The sequence below is a fragment of the Podarcis filfolensis genome, assembly GCF_964270895.1.
Source record: "Podarcis filfolensis genome assembly, chromosome: 18".
NCBI classification, from domain to species: Eukaryota; Metazoa; Chordata; class Lepidosauria; order Squamata; family Lacertidae; genus Podarcis; species Podarcis filfolensis.
The window spans coordinates 8222824-8242765 of record NC_139622.1 but is presented as its reverse complement, the minus strand read 5'-3'; the positions used below and the strand labels follow the sequence as shown (position 1 = coordinate 8242765).

At 47.7% G+C, this 19942-nt stretch overlaps 1 protein-coding gene across 1 annotated transcript in view; it reads right to left on the bottom strand.

Annotated features, from left to right (window-relative positions):
- The window catches only part of LOC310753423 (single-stranded DNA-binding protein 4-like), a 38510-nt gene extending 23441 nt beyond the window's left edge, over positions 1-15069 (bottom strand). Inside the window, exons 1-4 of the mRNA XM_083594722.1 lie at positions 14765-15069; positions 10197-10269; positions 8406-8467; positions 235-319 (exon numbers count right to left, since the gene is read on the bottom strand). Coding sequence (XP_083450848.1) covers positions 235-319; positions 8406-8467; positions 10197-10269; positions 14765-14820 — 276 coding nt within the window. The 5' untranslated portion in view covers positions 14821-15069. The remainder of the gene's footprint in view (positions 1-234; positions 320-8405; positions 8468-10196; positions 10270-14764) is intronic.
- Positions 15070-19942: the final 4873 nt, after the last annotated feature.

Genomic DNA, 19942 nt, shown 5'->3' with positions numbered 1-19942 from the left:
GCCTGGCGTGCTCTGGTCCAGGGGGTCACAAAGAGGCGGACACGACTAAACGACTAAACAACAACATCAACAACCTCACCCCCCACCCCACCCCTCCCCAAAACTGCTCCCTGCTGAACGTTATAGCAAGAAGAATCGGTCTCTGGCCTTGCTCTTTCTTCTTCTTTCCTCATCCCTCCTCCTCGCGCCTTCCTCGCATGCCACGCCTTTGAGACGGCAAACGTGCGTACTCACGTAATCGTGGAAGGTCTTGGCTTCGCTCGAGTGCTCGCACGTCTCCCGCCGATCAGGTGCAGCGCAGTACAGGTCCCAGAAGACACTGCGGAGTGACGGGGGGCAGAATTAAGATACGTAGCTCTGTCTTAGACCAGATCAAGACTAATTTGACCACCTTGGGGCAAAAGATGTGGGACATAATATAATGCTTGAAGATTGGGAAAGGTTGTGGAGGAAAGGGGTCAGGTTCACTGCATGTACGGTGTTAAAGGAAAACATTATGAAAATGATGTATAGATGGTACTTAACCCCTGTAAAATTAGCAAAGCACAACAGTCATAATCTATGCTGGAAATGTATAGGAAAGGAAGGTACCTTTTATCATATGTGGTGGACTTGTCCCAAGGTGAAAGACTTCTGGGAGAAGATTTATAATGAATTGAAAAAAATGTTGAAATACACATTTGTTAAGAAACCAGAGGCCTTTCTTCTTGGATTAGCAGGTTTGGAATTGCCCCAAAAAAGTTAGATTTTTTTTTCTATGCCACAACTGCAGCTCAAATTTTGTTAGCCAAGAATTGGAAAACACAAGAAGTCCCAACAGTGGAGGAATGGCAGATGAAGGTGATGGACTTTTTGGAGCTGGCTGACCTGACCGGAAGAATCCGCGACCAGAAGGAGGAAGAATGGAAGAAATCCAAAGACTATTTATCCAAATATGCTAAGATAAATTAAATAGAAACACTTGCAAAATAATAGATAGGCTAAGGATTTAAATTTGTGAAAGTATAGAACAACATGTTTAAAATTAAGATGAAAAGAGATAAAGATGTTAAGGGGATTAAGTAAATTTTATGAGATTTTTATCTTGGAAAACTCTTACAATGATATATAATGAAATTCAGTCCAGGGAATTTGAGGGAGTCATTTAACAATGTTACTAAGATTGGACCAAGTTTAGTTATGATTTATGTGTGTTTGTTTGTTTAAAATTCTGAAAAATCAATAAAAATTTTGGAAGGAAAAAAAAGACTAATTTGACCATCTAGCAAAGGGCCAAAGTAGCTGCTATAACTGCTTTATATACATTCTAAAATGAAATACCTTTAAAAGCAGGGTGCATAAAAATCGATTATTTTATTTTTAAAAAATCGATTATTTTGATTTAAATTGGATTTTTAAAATAAAATGCTTTTGGAGGGAAAATCTTTCTAAAGATTTTCTGTTTAAGTTACATTACAGTCCAAAGGCTGTTCATCAGGAAATAAGGATTTGTTTTAAGTTTTTCATGTGTGCTAAATCTCAGTCTAAGCTTTTTTTTTTAAAAAAAAAAAAGTTTAACCACACCAGTTAACAAACATATGCTATAATATTGCTGCTTTAGCAAAATAAATTGTTTTAATTGTTATTATTTTTCTCCTTCCACTAAAGTACAGCAGAAAAGTTGTCCAAATGTAAACAGTTAACTTATTAAACCTCACAATAATTTCATAATTATCTGTCTATATATTCCTAATACAGTGGTGCCCCGCAAGATGAATGCCTCGCAAAACAAAAAACGCGCAAGACGAAAGGGTTTTTTGTTTTTTGTGTCGCTTCGCTAGACGATTTTCTCTATGGGCTTGCTTCGCAAGACGTTTTGTCTTGTGAGTTCTTGCGAGTTTGTTTTCTTTGTTCCTTTGTTCCCTTGTTTTCTTAACGCCGCTAAGCCGTTAATAGCCGCTAAGCCGCTAATAGCCGTGCTTCGCAAGACGAAAAAACCGCAAGACGAAGAGACTTGCGGAACGGATTAATTTCGTCTTGTGAGGCACCACTGTAGTATAACCAAATCAGTGACTTTTGATATAACTTGTCAGAACTACTCTGAAAATTTATTATTCCAAAAACGAAACCTTCCTCTGGTTGTAAATATTTATACCAGCAAGAATGAGTTTTTCTGTAAAAATATATGATTTAAATCAAGTCTCACTGACTAGTGATTTAAATAGATTTGATTTAAATGAAATCCACCCTGTTTAAAAGAAAAAACTTTTTTATAAGGTTTTCTTTTAAAAAAAACAACAACCCAGTCGTCAATCTTAATTAATTAATTAATCTTAATTAATCTTAATCTTAATGACGACATCGTCTTAATTGCCTGCACAGACCTGCCAGAATAAACAAGTTTTCGGATGGCGTCACCGGGAAGTTAAAACAGGAATCCCCCCTGGTGCATCTCTAGTGGCAGAGAGTTCCGCCGGACGAGGTCGAATGGGCCTCGCTAACTCGGGAAGCGCTGAACGACGCTCCTGCAGGCGGTCTCAGCGACCCATAGAATTGTAAGGGACCCTGAGGAACAACTAGGGCTGAGTCCATGGGGCACAAGAAACCCCACGCTTTTCCAATGTCCACCAAACTTTCTGGGATAGTGAATTTTTATTTTTACTGGGGGGAAACAATCGATTTAGTGTGATCTTATCTAGAGGTGGCTGAGGGAATGCAAATACACAGCGTATAGGGCAAACTTTTTTCAAAGAGGGCCAAATTTGATGAAATGAGGGCCGACCACAGCTGTTGAGATTTTTCAGGATTGAAGTTCTTGAGCTTTTTTCACTATTTTACCCCAAAGTTGTTGGGTTTTTTTAAAGGATTTTACCCCAGGACATATACTGCCACACGGGCCGGATTAAATCGACTGGCAGGCCGGATTAGGCCCCTAAAATGGACTTGTATAGGGGGTAATCCACTGGGAGCAGAAATATTTGGGGGATTGAGAGTTGGGACTCGATGATTCTACAAATGGAAAATGAACCGGCTTGTTTGTGGGTCATCCAGGGTGTGGGGACACAAACCAAATTAAAGAATTTATTTTGGAGTGATGTGTTAGTTAGTTGGTTTTCGAACAGCTTAGTTCCTGAACATTTTGGCTCCCGAACGCTGCAAACCTGGAAGTGACTGTTCTGGTTTGCGAACTATTTTTGGAAGCCGAACGTCCTAACGGGCTTCCAATTGGCTGCAGGTTTTGGTGCTTGCGCATGCGCAGAAGGGCTAAATTGCGCTTTGTGCATGTGCAGAAGCTCCGAATCATGACCCACGCGTGCACATGCACGGCGCTGCGGGTTGCGAACCTGAGTGTTGTGTGTGTGTGTGTGTGTGTGTGTGTGTATCTTGCTATAGAAATAGAAACGTAAGGCTGTCATCACGCTGCCATACGGCAGCTCAAACGGCTCCCCCCACTCGGCGTTGGCATTCATAGAAGATGTGCATGTGCAGAAGCTCTGAATCATGACCTGCGCGTGCGCACGCGTGGCGCTGCAGGTTGCGAACACTGCGGGTTGCGAACCTGAGAGTCTACACTGTGTGTGTGTGTGTGTGTGTGTGTGTGTATACAGTGGTACCTCGGGTTAAGTACTTAATTCGTTCTGGAGGTCTGTTCTTAACCTGAAACTGTTCTTAACCTGAAGCACCACTTTAGCTAATGGGGCCTCCTGCTGCCGCTGCGCCGCCGCCGCACAATTTCTGTTCTCATCGTGAAGCAAAGTTCTTAACCCGAGGTAATATTTCTGGGTTAGCGGAGTCTGTAACCTGAAGCGTATGTAACCTGAAGCGTATGTAACCTGAGGTACTACTGTGTGTGTGTGTGTGTATACAGTGGTACCTCGGGTTACATACGCTTCAGGTTACACACTCCACTAAGCCAGAAATAGTGCTTCAGGTTAAGAACTTAGCTGCAGGATAAGAACAGAAATCGGCCTCTGGCGGCGCGGCAGCAGCAGGAGGCCCCATTAGCTAAAATGGTGCTTCAGGTTAAGAACAGTTTCAGGTTAAGTACGGACCTCCGGAACGAATTAAGTACTTAACCTGAGCTACCACTGTATATACCGTATTTTTTGCCCTATAGGATGCACTTTTTCCCCACCAAAAATGAAGGGGAAATCTGTGTGCGTCCTATGGGGCGAATACAGGCTTTCGCTGAAGCTTGGAGAGCGAGAGGGGTCGGTGCGCACCGACCCCTCTCGCTCTCCAGGCTTCAGGAAGCTATCAGCAAGCCTGGGGAGCCCGCGGGAGTTCCCGCAGGGCTCCCTAGGCTGCGGATAGCAGCCTGCCGCCCGGCGCGCGGTGCTCCCTGAAGCAGAGCACCCAACACTTCGGGCAGACATCGGCCAGCCACACAAGCTCGGGGGACAGCGGGGAGGCACAGCGCCACCATACCGCTGTTCCCTGACCTGGTTTGGTTTCCCTGACCTGGTTTTGGGGGGGAAATAAAGGAAATTCCCCCCCTTTATTCCCCCCCCAAAAAACTAGGTGCGTCCTATGGGACGAAAAATACGGTATATAAAATGTGCTATATGCATCTTGCTATAGAAATAGAAACGTAAGGCTGTCGTCACGCTGCCTTTCGGCAGCGCAAACGGCTCTCCCCACTCGGCGTTGGCATTCATTGAAGAAGCCCTGGAGGAACGGGGAGCATAGCCATTGTGGCGAGTAGCCACTGATAAAAAGAAAACCGAGAAAAAGAAATAATTGGGGGGTGGGGTGGCAGAGACACAGAAAAACCGATGGAGAGAATGAGAAAGCAAGGAAATATTTGACCCCTGACTAGAGCGTTGGGGTACTGCCAGGAAGGATTCCACACACACACAAAAAAAATAGATGCATGCTATTCCAAGCAAACCCCATTCGTCTCCCCCCCCCCCCCCAACAAAAAAAATTGTGGCGCCATTTGAAGGAGAAATTGGGGGGGAGACAAAAAGGGTGCACATTTATCAGTTGAGGTCTCAGCCCCTCGATTCTCCTCTGCACACACCCCCCACCGAAAAACGAGGCAGTTTTTCCCCCTCCGTTCCAAATTATATCCATGTGTGGAGAAACAAGGCAGCCAGATTGTGTAGAGGGCAGGGAGGGGATATTTCCGGGGTTTTTTTGGGGGGGCGGGGAGAACGAGGAAGCGGAGGGAGAGAGAGGAGGTTTTGAATGCGTTCCAGTTCTGCCTGAAGCCAGAAGCCGAAGGGAAAGGGGGGGGAATATACTTGGCTTTATTAAATAGGAACTCCCCCAAATTTGGGATCTCCCCCCCCCCTGCAAAAAAAACTTTGTGCCAAAGTTTTGAACTCGTTTCGTCCCTTGGGTTTTCGGGTGTTAACAGCAAACCCTGGTTTGATGCATCGATCACACGGTTTGTATGGGGGGCTATATAAAACATGCCCCCCCCTCCCGGTACAAAACCTTTGGCACAAGTTTGGAGGCGACCACAAATTTCTGGGTTCTTATTTAATATACTTTCCAATGCCAAGCTTTTTAAAAAAATTCTGCTCCCTGAAATGAGGCTGCATTTTAATGTTGTGTTTTAATCTCGTTTTTAAGTTGTATTTTAATCAATTGCTTTTATACCTGGTGTTAGCCGCCCTGAGCCCGGTCTTGGCTGGGGAGGGCGGGGTATAAATAATTTTTATTACTATTATTATTTATTATTATTAAATTCGCAGCTCACCAGGAAGCTGGACCTCACAACTGCCTAAAATCACATAATTGCAGAGAGAGATGGCCCCCCCCAGCGGACATCTAGCTCAACCCACATGATACAGACATCGCGTCGATGGGGCGGTGCAAAATTTAGTATAGCAGCGCCATCAAGTTAATTATTTCCAGGCTGGCAGTGGGGGAGTGGTCAGAGTGTCGGGCCAGGATCTGGGAGGGTTCAGGGTTCAAATCCCGCCGCAATGGGCCACAAAGTTCCCGTTAGGTGACGCTGGGGTGCCCAGAAACTCACTCTCAGCCCAACCTACCTCGCAAGGTTGTCGTTAAGATAACATAAGGAATGGGTGGAGGTCCCTGAAGGTGGACGGCGAATGTAATCCAAGAAATAAATATTATTGAAACTGATTAGCCATCTTTTATTAGAATTCATCATGCGAAAGGCTGGGCTGGATGAATCCCTAGCCGGAAGAAATATCAACAACCTCAGATATGCAGATGACACAACCTTGATGGCACAAAGTGAGGAGGAATTAAAGAACCTTTTAATGAGGGTGAAAGAGGAGAGCGCAAAATATGGTCTGAAGCTCAACATCAAAAAAAAGAAGATCATGGCGACTGAGCCCATCACCTCCTGGCAAATAGAAGGGGAAGAAATGGAGGCAGTGAGAGATTTCACTTTCTTGGGCTCCATGATCACTTCAGATTAAAAGACGCCTGCTTCTTAGGAGGAAAGCTATGACAAACCTAGACAGCATCTTAAAAAGCAGAGATATCACCTTGCCAACAAATGCCCGTATAGTTCAAGCTATGATGGATGGAAGTGAGAGCTGGACCATAAAGAAGGCTGATCGCCAAAGAATTGATGCTTTTGAATTATGGTGCTGGAGGAGACTCTTGAGAGTCCCATGGACTGCAAGAAGATCAAACCTATCCACTCTGAAGGAAATCAGCCCTGAGTGCTCACTGGAAGGACAGATCCTGAAGCTGAGGCTCCAAGACTTTGGCCACCTCATGAGAAGAGAAGACTCCCTGGAAAAAACCCTGATGTTGGGAAAGATGGAGGGCACAAGGAGAAGGGGATGACGGAGGACGAGATGGTTGGACAGTGTTCTCGAAGCTACCAGCATGAGTTTGACTAAACTGCGGGAGGCAGTGGAAGACAGGAGTGCCTGGCGTGCTCTGGTCCAGGGGGTCACGAAGAGTCGGACACGACTAAACGACTCAACAACAACAACAAAATTGTTCCAAGAGGCCACGCTGTGGACTAGAAACTTAAACAGGCTTGCTCTTTTTTTCCTTTGAAATCAGAGGTCTTCGCGGCACGGGGAGCCTTGCTTCCTGACCCTGGATGTACCACGATCAAGCGTTTCTGCCTATTCATTTTTTTGTCGCAAGTCATCGCGGACCTAGGAAGTGTTTTATATGTTGGGAATCCCGAACTCACACCAACGTTGGGTTTTCAAACCTCTAGTCTGATGAAGAGTCCTGCGTTACTGCAAAGCTTGCACGCTATTTCATGGGATTTTGGGAGTCAGCCTAAAATAAGGTTTGGGGATTTCGAGGGAGGGAATTTTGGGGGGGGGGAAGGCATGGTTGACATGACCAAGGCCTATATGCCCAATTTTGAGAAGGTTGGGGGAAGAAATGTCCTTCTCCCCCTAACACGAGAACCTAGTGGGAGTCAGAACAGGCAAAAGGAAGGAGTTTGAGTTCAGCTGTGGAACGGAGGCAGCGACAGCCACCGACAGCTTTAACATGAAATCTCCGGGTTGTGGGTTGGAGTGTTACCTTGGGCCAAAGATTCCTGCATTATGGTGGCGGGGGTTGGACTGGATGACCCTTGGGGTCCCTTCCAACTCAGTTTTGCTAATAATTCGTTGTCAACCAATATGTAGTCTATTGTTCCCTTCCTACAAATCTAGGGTTCTAGGCTTGGGTAAAGTCATGATGGGGGTTTCTAGCCAACATTCTCCCTCTGCTATTGGGGGCAGCGATGCCTCGGAGTACAAAATGGGGAGGGTCCCGCTGGGGTGGGCATATGGTTGGCGACTGAATGGGCCCCCTTTGGCCTGACCCAGCCACTGGCTTCTTCTTAGTTTCTTTGTTGTTTAGTCGTGTCCGCCTCTTTGTGACCCCCTGGACCAGAGCACGCCAGGCACTCCTGTCCTCCACTGCCTCCCGCAGTTTGGTCAGACTCATGTTTGTAGCTTCGAGAACACTGTCCCACCATCTCGTCCTCTGTCGTCCCCTTCTCCTTGCGCCCTCCATCTTTCCCAGCATCAGGGTCTTTTCCAGGGAGTCTTCTCTTCTCATGAGGTGGCCAAAGCATTGGAGCCTCAGCTTCCGGATCTGTCCTTCCAGTGAGCACTCAGGGCTGATTTCCTTCAGAATGGAGAGGTTTGATCTTCTTGCAGTCCATGGGACTCTCAAGAGTCTCCTCCAGCACCAGAATTCAAAAGCATCCATTCTTCAGCGATCAGCCTTCTTTCTGGTCCAGCTCTCACTTCCATACATCACTACTGGGAAAACCATAGCTTTAAGTATACGGGCCTTTGTTGGCAAGGTGATGTCTCTGCTTTTTAAGATGTTGTCGATTCCTAAATGGAGCCTCCATGGACAGAGAGAGTCTACCTTAGAGTGGTCTCACACACACATACACACACCCCTCCCTGGGCAGCTCCAGGCCCCCAGCCCCACCCCTCCCTTTTGAGAAGGACATAAAACGTACTCACCACCACCAGGCGTGCAGAAATCCGGGTGGTTCCCCGAGCGTGATGTTTTTTTCCCACCGTATCTGGCCCAAAAAAACACACCCCACAACTCAGTTAAGACAGGCTGGAGGGAAAGTGGTTTGGTACCCCAAGTTGGGGAAACGTCTAGGGGAGAATGCAAAGGGAATGATGCCCCAAAGGTTGGGACGACAACGACGACACAGATGTGCGTCGGGGGCAGAACACCTGCTTGGGATGCAGAATGTCACTCCTTGGCGCCTGCTATTAAAAAAACCAGCTTTTTCCTCGGAGCAGGAGGACAGGAAACTTGGAAATTTATTTTTTAGAGGGCGTGTGCCGTTGCTTCACAGGTAACAGCAGCTGCTGGGCTTGCAGAACGTCTCAGGGCGTGGGCTGGCAAGGACTCCTGCACCCCGCTGCTGCCAGTCCGTGTTGGCGTTCAGTCCGTGTTGTGTTCAGTGAATTACCGTATTTTTCGCTCCATGGGACGCACCCGACCATAGGACGCACCTTGTTTTAGAGGGGGAGAACAAGAAAAACATAATTCTCCCCCTCACTGCTCAGCGCCCCTTCAGCGAAGCAGCAGGAGAAATGGAGCCCCTTCCATTTCTCCTCCCGCTTTGCTCAAGGGGTGCTGCGCAGCTCTCCCTCTCTGCTGAAGCCAGGAGAGTCTTGCTCTCCCGGCCTCAGCAAAAGGAGCCAGAAGCCTCCGGAGCGCAGCGGCTATCCCTGAAGCCTTCGCAGCGCAGCGTGAGTTCCCGCTGCGCTCCGGAGGCTTCAGGTTCCTTTTGCTGAAGCCAGGAGAGTCTTGCTTTCCCGCTGTGCTCCGGAGGCTTCAGGCGGCTATCCCTGAAGCCTGAAGAGCAAGAGGGGTCAGTGCACACCGACGCCTCTCACTCTCCAGGCTTCAGCGAAAGCAACGCGTAGCCTCCGGAGCGCGGAGGGAGCGCTCCCTCTGCACTTCGGAGGCTTCGCGTTGCTATCCCTGAAGCCAAGGAGCCTGCATTCGCTCCATAGGACGCACACACTTCCCCCTTAATTTTTGAAGGGGGGGACATTTTATCATATGTGGTGGGATTGTAAGGTAATTAAAAAATTATGGGAAATGATATACAACGAATTGAAGAAAATGTTTCATTTAACATTTGTTAAAAAACCCAAGGCATTTTTGTTGGGGATTGTAGGGAAAGACCTGCCAAAAAAGTTGAAAAACATCTTCACGTATGCGACAACGGCCATGAGAGTTTTGGTAGCACAAGGGTGGAAGACTGAAGAAACCCCAACTAAAGAATCATGGCAAGAAAAATTGATAGACTATGCAGAACCGACAAAACTGACATACAAGCTACGCGACAAGGATAACTGTGACTTTAAGGATGAATGGGAACCCTTTACAAAGTATTTGAAGACACAACAAAGCAAACTGGACTCCTTGGCAGGTTTTGAATAAACGTTCACAAACTTTTTATTGATAATAATCAGCTAAATAGTTTGAGGATCTATACAACTGTGTAACATGCAGAAAACAGCATTCTTAGAGAAACCAAAGACTGGAACTGAGGGAAGTCGGGGGGAGGGAGGAAAAAGGGCAAGGATGATATGTTTTTGGATAATATGTTTTGTTATAATTTTGAATAAAAAAAAAAATGGAGGGGGAAAAGTGCATCCTATAGAGTGAAAAATACAGTATTTGCTTCCCCCTGTCTCCCCAAAATAAAATAAAAAGGTACATATTTTTTTGCAGGTTATGGCTCTGCCCGCCTCCCGTCTTCCAGACCCCTATCTCCTCACCTCTGAAAGGAAGGTCTGCGCTGATTTCTGCGCCCCGATGTGTAGAAGGTATTCATAAACGTACAACGCCAACCTGGAGGGGTGAGAGGCGTCAGTCAAGGGCCTGCCAGGCCTGGATAGCTCAGTCGGTGAGAGCAGGGTGCCGAAAATGCCAAGGTTGCAGGTTCGATCCCCAGTCATTTCAGGGGGTTGGTCTAGATGACCGCCAGGGTCCCCTACAATTCTATGGTTTCTGATTTTATTATGCTTCCCCCTCCCCAAAGCCCCCTTTCTACCTATTCCCAGCAAATCCTTTGCGCGGGGATGAGGACCGTATCCGGCCCCTTTCAAATACTGCTGGGCTCCCAGCCAGCCAGCAGGACCAATGGTTAGCGTTGGTGCAAAGAGATGCTATTTCAAAAACAGGCAATCTCTCCTGAGAGGGGAAAAGGCGCCTCAAGAACAGGGGCAACAGCTACGACCTGCGACAGCAATGTTCTACACTCCCCTGTCAGAGGCAGTAAACTCCTCTGGATAATATCAATCGCTGGGAATCACAAGGCGGGAGCAGCGCCGGATTTTGGCGCTTTCCCTGAACCGGGTGCCGAGCAGTAAAGGTAAAGGCACCCCTGACCATTAGGTCCAGTCGTGACCGACTCTGGGTTTGCAGTGCTCATCTCGCTTTATTGGCCGAGGGAGCCGGCGTACAGCTTCCGGGTCATGTGGCCAGCAGGACTAAGCCGCTTCTGGCGAACCAGAGCAGCACACGGAAACGCCGTTTACCTTCCCACCAGAGTGGTACCTCTTTATCTACTTGCACTTTGACGTGCTTTCGAACTGCTAGGTTGGCAGGAGCTGGGACCGAGCAACGGGAGCTCAACCCGTCGCGGGGATTCGAACCGCCGACCTTCTGATCGGCAAGTCCTAGGCTCTGTGGTTTAACCCACAGCGCCACCCGTGTCCCTTGTGCCGAGCAGACGGGGGCACAAAAATATCACAATTATTATTTATTAGATTTGTCGGCCGCTCTTCCAACCGCAGAACCCAGGGTGGTTCGCGGCAGGAAAATGCAAGATAGCAAAACACACAATGCATAAGGATGTGCTTTCATTGCTCAGCTATGATCCAGGGTTCTAGTCCTCATGGACCTGAATAACCGTAAAATCGTGGAGTTTGCAATGCAGGAACTTCAGCTGAAGAATGCAAGGCAAGATGTGCTTCGAACCTCTGCTTAAAAACCTCCAAGGAAGGAGAACACCTCCAGAGGGAGTCTGTTCCAGTGCAGAACAGCTTTTACTATACAGGATGCTAGGATAACAACAAGTACATGGGTGGCGCTGTGGGTTAAACCACAGAGCCTAGGACTTGCCGATCTGAAGGTCAGCGGTTCGAATCCCCGCAACGGGGTGAGCTCCCGTTGCTCGGTCCCTGCTCCTGCCAACCTAGCAGTTTGAAAGCACGTCAAAGTGCAAGTAGATAAATAGGTACCGCTCCGGTGGGAAGGTAAACAGCGTTTCCGTGTGCTGCCCCTGACCATTAGGTCCAGTCGTGGCCGACTCTGGGGTTGCGGCGCTCATCTCGCTTTATTGGCCGAGGGAGCCGGCATACAGCTTCTGGGTCATGTGGCCAGCAGGACTAAGCCGCTTCTGGAGAACCAGAGCAGCACACAGAAACGCCGTTTCCCTTCCCGCCGGAGCGGTACCTATTTATCTACTTGCACTTTGACGTGCTTTTGAACTGCTAGGTTGGCAGGAGCAGGGACCGAGCAACGGGAGCTCACCCCGTAGTGGGGATTCGAACCGATCGGCAAGCCCTAGTATCTGTGGTTTAACCCACAGTGCCAACCGCTGTATGAATATAGCTGTATATATATTTTTTGGGGGGTGCCATATTTTGTCCTCGCTCAGGGCAGCATATTACCAAAGTCCGCCTCTGTGGGGAGAGTCGATTCCCCTATGGGGGGCAGCTGTTTGGACATGGGGGCAGCCGGACTGGACCTGCCCCTTGGGCCTGATCCTACCCCATTGATCTTCCTATGTTAGGAAGCCTGCTATCCTCTCTGGGTGTTGGGTACCTCAAATTCCCAGTGAGCCAGCATGGCCAATGGTCAGCGATGGAGGGAGTTGGGGGTCCAGGCAAGACCACAAACTCCCTTCCCTGTGCCTGGGGGGTTTAACTGAGACTCCCCCCCCAAGGCTCTGTAGGGTTGGAGATGGTTCTGTTGGATCGGGGCAAATCGCCTGGCATGCGGAGACTCCAAATGCCACATATGATCAGTAAGGTAAAGGTAAAGGGACCCCTGACCATTAGGTCCAGTCGTGGCCGACTCTGGGGTTGCGGCGCTCATCTCGCTTTACTGGCCGAGGGAGCCGGCGTACAGCTTCCAGGTCATGTGGCCAGCATGACTAAGCCGCTTCTGGCAAACCAGAGCAGCGCACGGAAACGCCGTTTACCTTCCCGCTGGAGTGGTACCTATTTATCTACTTGCACTTTGAGGTGCTTTCAAACTGCTAGGTGGGCAGGAGCAGGGACCGAGCAATGGGAGCTCAGCCCGTCATTGCAGGGATTCGAACCGCCGACCTTCTGATCGGCAAGTCCTAGGCTCTGTGGTTTAACCCACAGCGCCTATTTAATAAATTTATAGGCCGCTTTGTGGGAGAAAAAACTTAACGTGGGATGAGTTGTAATTCTCGCATTGCAGGAGGCTGGACCATAGTGGTCAACTTTCCCCTTTTCTTGCGAGGAATCTTATTTGGAATAAGGGAATTTCCCTTTAAAAAAGGGAAACCTTGACAGCTTTGGGCTGGACTAAATGACTTCTGGACTTCTAACTCTGCAAAGCTAGGCATCTCAGATAAAGGGGAAAAACAATATACGCTTTCCCCCGGAAAATAAAATAAAATAACCATTTGGGCAAACTCTGGAGCGAAACGAAACTAAAAATTGTTACAGCAAAATAAACAACAACTGGATAGTAGCTCGGCTGGTTAGGGACTGGCTTCATTGGAAGAGGTAATAATAATAATAATAATAATAATTTATTATTTATACCCCGCCCATCTGGCTGGGCTTCCCCAGCCACTCTGGGCGGCTTCCAACAAAATATTAAAATACAACAGTCCGTCAAACATTAAAAGCTTCCCTAAACAGGGCTGCCTTCAGATGTCTTCTCTAAAAGTAGGCTAGAGGACTTCCGCGGTCCCTTCCAGTGCGACAATTTTACAATTCTATAACACCCCCCCCCCAAAACCAATATAAATATGCAACGCACAGACATTTGAATCCGAAACGCAGATCATAAATTCCATATGTGGGGATGGCCAATTCACGGCTCAGTGCCTGGTAAGCCACAGGTAGACTGCGCCTGTGGGTGGGGGCTTGATTCTTAGCCATCACCATTGCTCAGAGTTCCGCCTTTGGGCCTGAATTTTTTTTGGGGGGAGGCCAGGGAATTGGGGACGAAGACTTGTGTTCTAGTCAACTTGCCATTAGCCCTTGTTCAGAGCCCCATCCTCTCAAAAAAATTATAATGTCCAGGATGACTGCTGGATGTCGCTGGATGCAGCCCCCCCAAATGGTCTTGCATGCCCCCCCCCAGAACTGTTCACCAGGTCTCCCAAACATTTGGGGGGGAAGCAAGTTATGAGCAGGTCATCTCAACTTGACAACACCCTATAAGGTCCAGTGCACATCCATATTTTTTTTTGGGGGGGACACACACACTCTGCCCCCACGTCCTCTTTTCACCTCCCCCCCCACGAAATACTTTCAGACCCTCTCTGCCCCCCCCTACTCCAAAGTCCCCTTCTCTGGTGTGGCCCTATCCATGAAACCGCACACAAACCCATAGCACCCCCCAAAACTAATTTTCCTTCTGACAGAGCCCGTGAATTGCTAGGGAAATAAAGGGGTGGGGAGGCAGGTCAGGACACCCCCAGCTTTGAAACACCCCCAAGCCTGCTTCTGATTCATGGGGGGGGGGGGTCCTCTGCATGGGACAGTCGACACAGGAAGTTTGCAGCAAGGAGTTGGGCTGATTTTAGGAAACGGGCTCCCCAAATCTCCAAAGGAAATTGATGTTTGGGGGGGGTATTTTTGGGGAGGGGGTCCCGCTGCCTGATAAAACTCCCTCTGGGAAGTTTCGGGAGTGCATTTGGAGTGGGGAAGGGGGGGGGTGAGTGAAACCGGCCTGATTTTGGGGGGAGACGGGGGTGCCCAAATTTTAGGGAAATTGATATTTGGGAAACTGATATTTGGTAAGGGGTTCCACCGTCTGAAAAGCGAGGAAGTTTCAGGAGTGGGTTTTTCTCTGGTGGGGGGAGGTGAGTGGAGCTGATATGGGGGGGAAAGACCCCCAGATTTCCAAGGGGGGCTATTTTGGGGAGGCGAAACTCCACCTTGGAAGTTTTTTAGGAATGCTTTCATTTTTTTGGTGTGTGTGTGGGGGGTAGGGTTTAGGCTGAGAGGCACTGAGCTGATTATTTTTTTGGGGGGGGTCTCTAGATTTCCAAAGAAAGGGGTCTTGTCGGGGTGGTCGTGGGTTTTTTTTTCGGGGGGGAGGGAGGGAAGGAGGGGGGTTTCCAACTCACTTCTCTCGCGCCTGCCCGTCGGAAGGTACGCCGGAGCCTTTCCCTTTGGCGTACATGGCTGGCTAGGGAGGGGTCTCTCCGGCGTCTCTGGAGGGAGGGGGGGTCCGCACCTGCAGCTAGAGGCAGGATCGGGGCCGCCACCCCGGGGAGCATCGCCGCATGGCGCCCTCAAGCCTCCTCTGCTCCAGGAAACGGCGGGCGCGCCAGGCTCGACGCCGCGGCGGTGATGGCTCCTCCGGGCGGGCTGCAAGAGACCCTCCCTCCCTCCTTGCTTTTGCTTTTCTCTCTTCCCCCCCACCCCCCTTAAAAAAAATCCTCTTTTTTTTTTTCAGTGGCTCTTCCGAGGAAGAAGCACCCTCCCTCTTCGACTGCAACGCGCGCGCTCTTAAAAGGGCAACGGCGCCGTCGGAAAGGAGTGGGGCGCGCGCGCGCGGGTTTTTTGGAGACGCGTGTTCCTTCCATCGCCAGGTGAAAAGGATGCTTAGATATCCTGACATGCGGCGCCGGGTTTACGTGTAATCCAAACAAGCTACAGCTCGCCCCTAAAAAAACTATACACAAATAACATTGGGATTCATTGCAGTGGCGTAGCGTGGAGGGTGCAAGGGGGGCCGGCCGCACCGGGCGCAACATCTGGGGTTAGGGCAAATCCATGGGTTAGGGGGCGCAAATCCACGGGTTAGGGGGCGCAAATTACTTGCCTTGCCCCGGGTGCTGACAACCCACGCTACGCCACTGATTCATTGATTGTATGGGAAAATAAATTGTGAAGGTATATGAAAATATATCCGTAAGCTAAACAAGCTAGAGCTCGCCCCTAAAAAAAAATTATACACAAATAACATTGGGATTCATTGATTGTATGGGGAAACAAATTTTGAAGCTATATGGAAATATCTGGCAAGGACCGCATTGCATACAAAGATTAAAAGTACAATACTTTCCTTTTTCTTTTCTTTTATCATCCTTTATTATTTGATTCACATAATATACATTCTTTACAACAAACAACCCCACAGTAAACTGACAGCTCCAAAATCAAATCAAACATTGGGATTTATTGATTGCATGGTGAAATAAATTGTGAAGCTATATGAAAATATCTGGCAAGGACCCCGTTACATACAAAGATTAAAAGTAAGTACAATATTACTATTTTTTGCTTTTGTCATCCTTTATTATTTTATTCAAATAATATACATTCTTTACAACAAACAACTCCAAAATAAACAGACAACTCCAAAATAAAATCAAGGGGGGGTTAAAAATTAAAGGAGGGGAATAACTAGATTTACATTTCCAAAATACATAAGATAAAAAAAGAATAAAATGAAATCTACGTACAGCAACAGTGTTTTGTGTTGTGTAGGTTCCGATGTGTAAGTCACGGGCCTAGCCCATCAGTGGACTACTATGGTGATACAGTAAAGGTAAAGGTAAAGGGACCCCTGACCATTAGGTCCGGTCGTGGCCGATTCTGAGGTTGCGGCGCTCATCTCGCTTTATTGGCCGAGGGAGCCGGCGTACAGCTTCCGGGTCATGTGGTCAGCAGGACTAAGCCGCTTCTGGCGAACTAGAGCAGCACACGGAAACACCATTTACCTTCCCACCAGAGCGGTACCTATTTATCTACTTGCACTTTGATGTGCTTTCGAACTGCTAGGTTGGCAGGAACAGGGACCGAGCAACGGGAGCTCACCCTGTCGCAGGGATTCGAACCGCCAACCTTCCGATCAGCAAGCCCTAGGCTCTGTGGTTTAGACCACAGCGCCACCCGCATCCCTTATGTTGATACAGTATTGATATTATATTTAAAAAATGCATTGTATTAACTGCAATTGCACTATACAGGTTATGACACTTAATTTGATGTTAATAAAGCGATTTATAATTATTAGTCATTTGCGTCCTATATTTACACCTATTGTTATTTTATGTTACGGCAAGTTTCTAGAGACTAGATTATGAGTCTTTGTGAAATGTGTTTCTAAAGGAACTTTTGTTATTGCCAAATGCCAATGTGTTTGCGTTATTAAGTTTGTTATGAATAAAAAATCATTTTAAGTTAGAGCTTAATAATTACCATATTTCTCCGTCTATAAGACACCACCATGTATAAGACACCCCCTAGTTTTGGGGATTAAGATTTAAGAAAACAGGGGTAGATGTGTCCGTGTATAAGACGCCCCCTATTTTTTGACATTATTTGTTTTTTTGGGGGGGAACCTAGTCTTATACATGGAAAAATATGGTGTTTCACTATTAATATACTTCTTAATTGTATTTCACTATTAATATACTTCTTAATTGTATTACAGTTCAACCATTACTTTGATAAAATACATATTTTGTTATGTGCAAATGGCTTGAGATCCCTATTAGTTCCAAAAAATACCATATAGCATATATTCAACACAAAAAACAGTGACAATTTGTTGTTGACAAAGGACAGCTGGACATATAAAGGGCCCCATTACCTTCAGTAGATTAGGGCCTCATCAAACCGAAATCCGGCCCTGATCCTGACATGTGTAGGTGCCAACTCCCCTGCGGCCCTGGGTGCCCAAGCATCCACAAAATTCCCCATGAAGGGCGCCCACAAATTTCTTTAAAAAAATAAATAAATATGCTTTTCAGGTTTATACATCTCACTAAATTTACCATCATTTTGACGTATCAAAACTTGACTTCCTTCCCCCTCTTTCTGCATTTCCCTAAATTTATTTTTAATATCTTCTGCATATTCCAAATTCGCTTAATTTGCTCATTTATTCGTCTACATTAAATATATTCTGTTATGAAACTGCAGGCTGTTACAATAGCCCTGCCAGTGTTCTGATCTGTTTACAGTTTATCTGTAAATATTCAGTAAACAGTTTCCACTCTTTTATAAAAAGTTTCACCATTTCTGCATATTCCGTAAGGTTATTGTATCCGTTTTTTCGTTTACTGGGACTTTTTCTTTTTTCCATTCTGGGGCGAGTAACATTCTTACCACTGCAGTAGCATACATAAATAACATCAAGGCTAGTATGTTTCCGAGCAAAATTTAAAGGTACTAACCTTGAAAGCCTCGGCCCAGTATATCTGAAGAAGCGTCTCCACCCCCATTGTCCAGCCCGGACACTGAGGTCCAGCTCCAATGGTCTTCCGGCGGTTCCCTCCCTGCGAGAAGTAAGGTTACAGGGAACCAGGCAGAGGGCCTTCTCGGTGGTGGCGCCCTCCCTGTGGAACGCTCTCCCATCAGATGTCAAGGAAATAAACAACTATCTGACTTTTAGAAGACATCTGAAGGCAGCCCTGTTTAGGGAAGTTTTTAAAGTTTGAGCTTTTATTTTGTTTTTAATATCCTGTTGGAAGCTGCCCAGAGTGACTAGGGAGGCCCAGTCAGATGGGCGGGGTATAAGTAATAACGTTATTATTATTATTATTATTAGTCCACCAGTGGGTGGTGCTGTGGGTTAAACCACAGAGCATAGGACTTGCCGATCAGAAGGTCGGCGGTTCGAATCCCCGCATTGACGGGGTGAGCTCCCGTTGCTCAATCCCTGCTCCTGCCAACCTAGCAGTTCGAAAGCACATCAAAGTGCAAGTAGATAAATAGGTACCACTTTGGCGGGAAGGTAAACGGCATCTCCGTGCGCTGCTCTGGCTCTCCAGAAGCGGCTTAGTCCTGCTGGCCACATGACCCGGAAGCTGTACGCCAGCTCCCTCGGCCAGTAAAGCGAGATGAGCGCCGCAACCCCAGAGTCGGCCACGACTGGACCTAATGGTCAGAGGTCCCTTTACCTTTAACCTCAGGCATGGCTAGACTGGCTATACTGAATAGCAGCAGCTGTGGAGGAGTTCAGGCAGAGTCTTTCCCAGCGCTACATAGAGATGACAGGCATTTCACCCTTCTGCATGCAAAGCAGGTGTTCTGAGGTGCAGCCCTGCTATATTCATAGACCTGGGAATAAAAACCACATAGCACTAGATGGATGGAGACAAACCCAAGTGCGGCTGATGTTTGCACGTTTGGCAAAGGCCACCAGGTGGCGTCCCAGTGCTAGCGATGGATGGGGAAAGGTTTTCATCCTAGAACTGTACAATTGCAGAGTTCGAGGGGACCCCAGAGGTCATCCAGCCCAACCCCCCGCCATGCAGGAATCTCAGCTTAAAGCATCCAGGACAGATGGCCGTCCAACCTCTGCTTAAGAACATCCAAGGAAGGAGAGACCACCACTTCCCAAGGGAGACCGTTCCACTGCCGAACAGCTCTTAACACCAGAGAAGTTATTGCTGATGTTTAGTCTCTTGTAACTTGGAAGCCACGGGTTCGAATCCTACCCTCCAGAGCAGGAGAAAACAAGCCTGTGTGACAGCCCTTGAGATATAGGAAGATGCCTCTCATATCTCCTCTCAAGTCTCTGCTTCTCCAGGCTAGACAGACCCAGCTCCTTCAACCGCTCTTCATAAGGCTTGCTTTGATCATTTTGGTTGCCTTCCTCTATGCATGTTCCGCTCACTGGTAGGACAGATCGTGAAGCTGAGGCTCCAAGACTTTGGCCACCTCATGAGAAGAGAAGACTCCCTGGAAAAGACCCTGGTGTTGGGAAAGATGGAGGGCACAAGGAGAAGGGGACGACAGAGGACGAGATGGTGGGACAGTGTTCTCGAAGCTACCAGCATGAGTTTGACCAAACTGCGGGAGGCAGTGGAAGACAGGAGTGCCTGGCATGCTCTGGTCCGTGGGGTCACGAAGAGGCGGACATGACTAAACGACTAAACAACAACAATGCATGTTCCAGCTTCTCAACATCCTTCTTAAATTGTGGGGCCCAGAACTGGACACGGAACTCCGGGTTGTGGTCTGACCAAAGCAGAAGACAACAGGACTATGACATCCCTAGACTTCTGTGGACGCAGCCTAGAATAGCATTAGCCTTTTTTGCTGCTGCATCACGCTGTTGACTCACAGTTGAGCTTGTGGTCTACCAAGACCCCCTAGAGTATGGTTACCAGGTTTTTTTCAATGACACTTTATTTTTTTGAAGCTGAGTAGCAACAGGGAGTCAGTAGTGGGGATGGTGAGGCAAAAGACCCTGGGCCTAAGCACACATGCATATTGTATAAAGGTGCAAAGCCCTTCTTTCGCACCCTGTGAAACATACTGTGTTATTTATTTTATAGTACAGT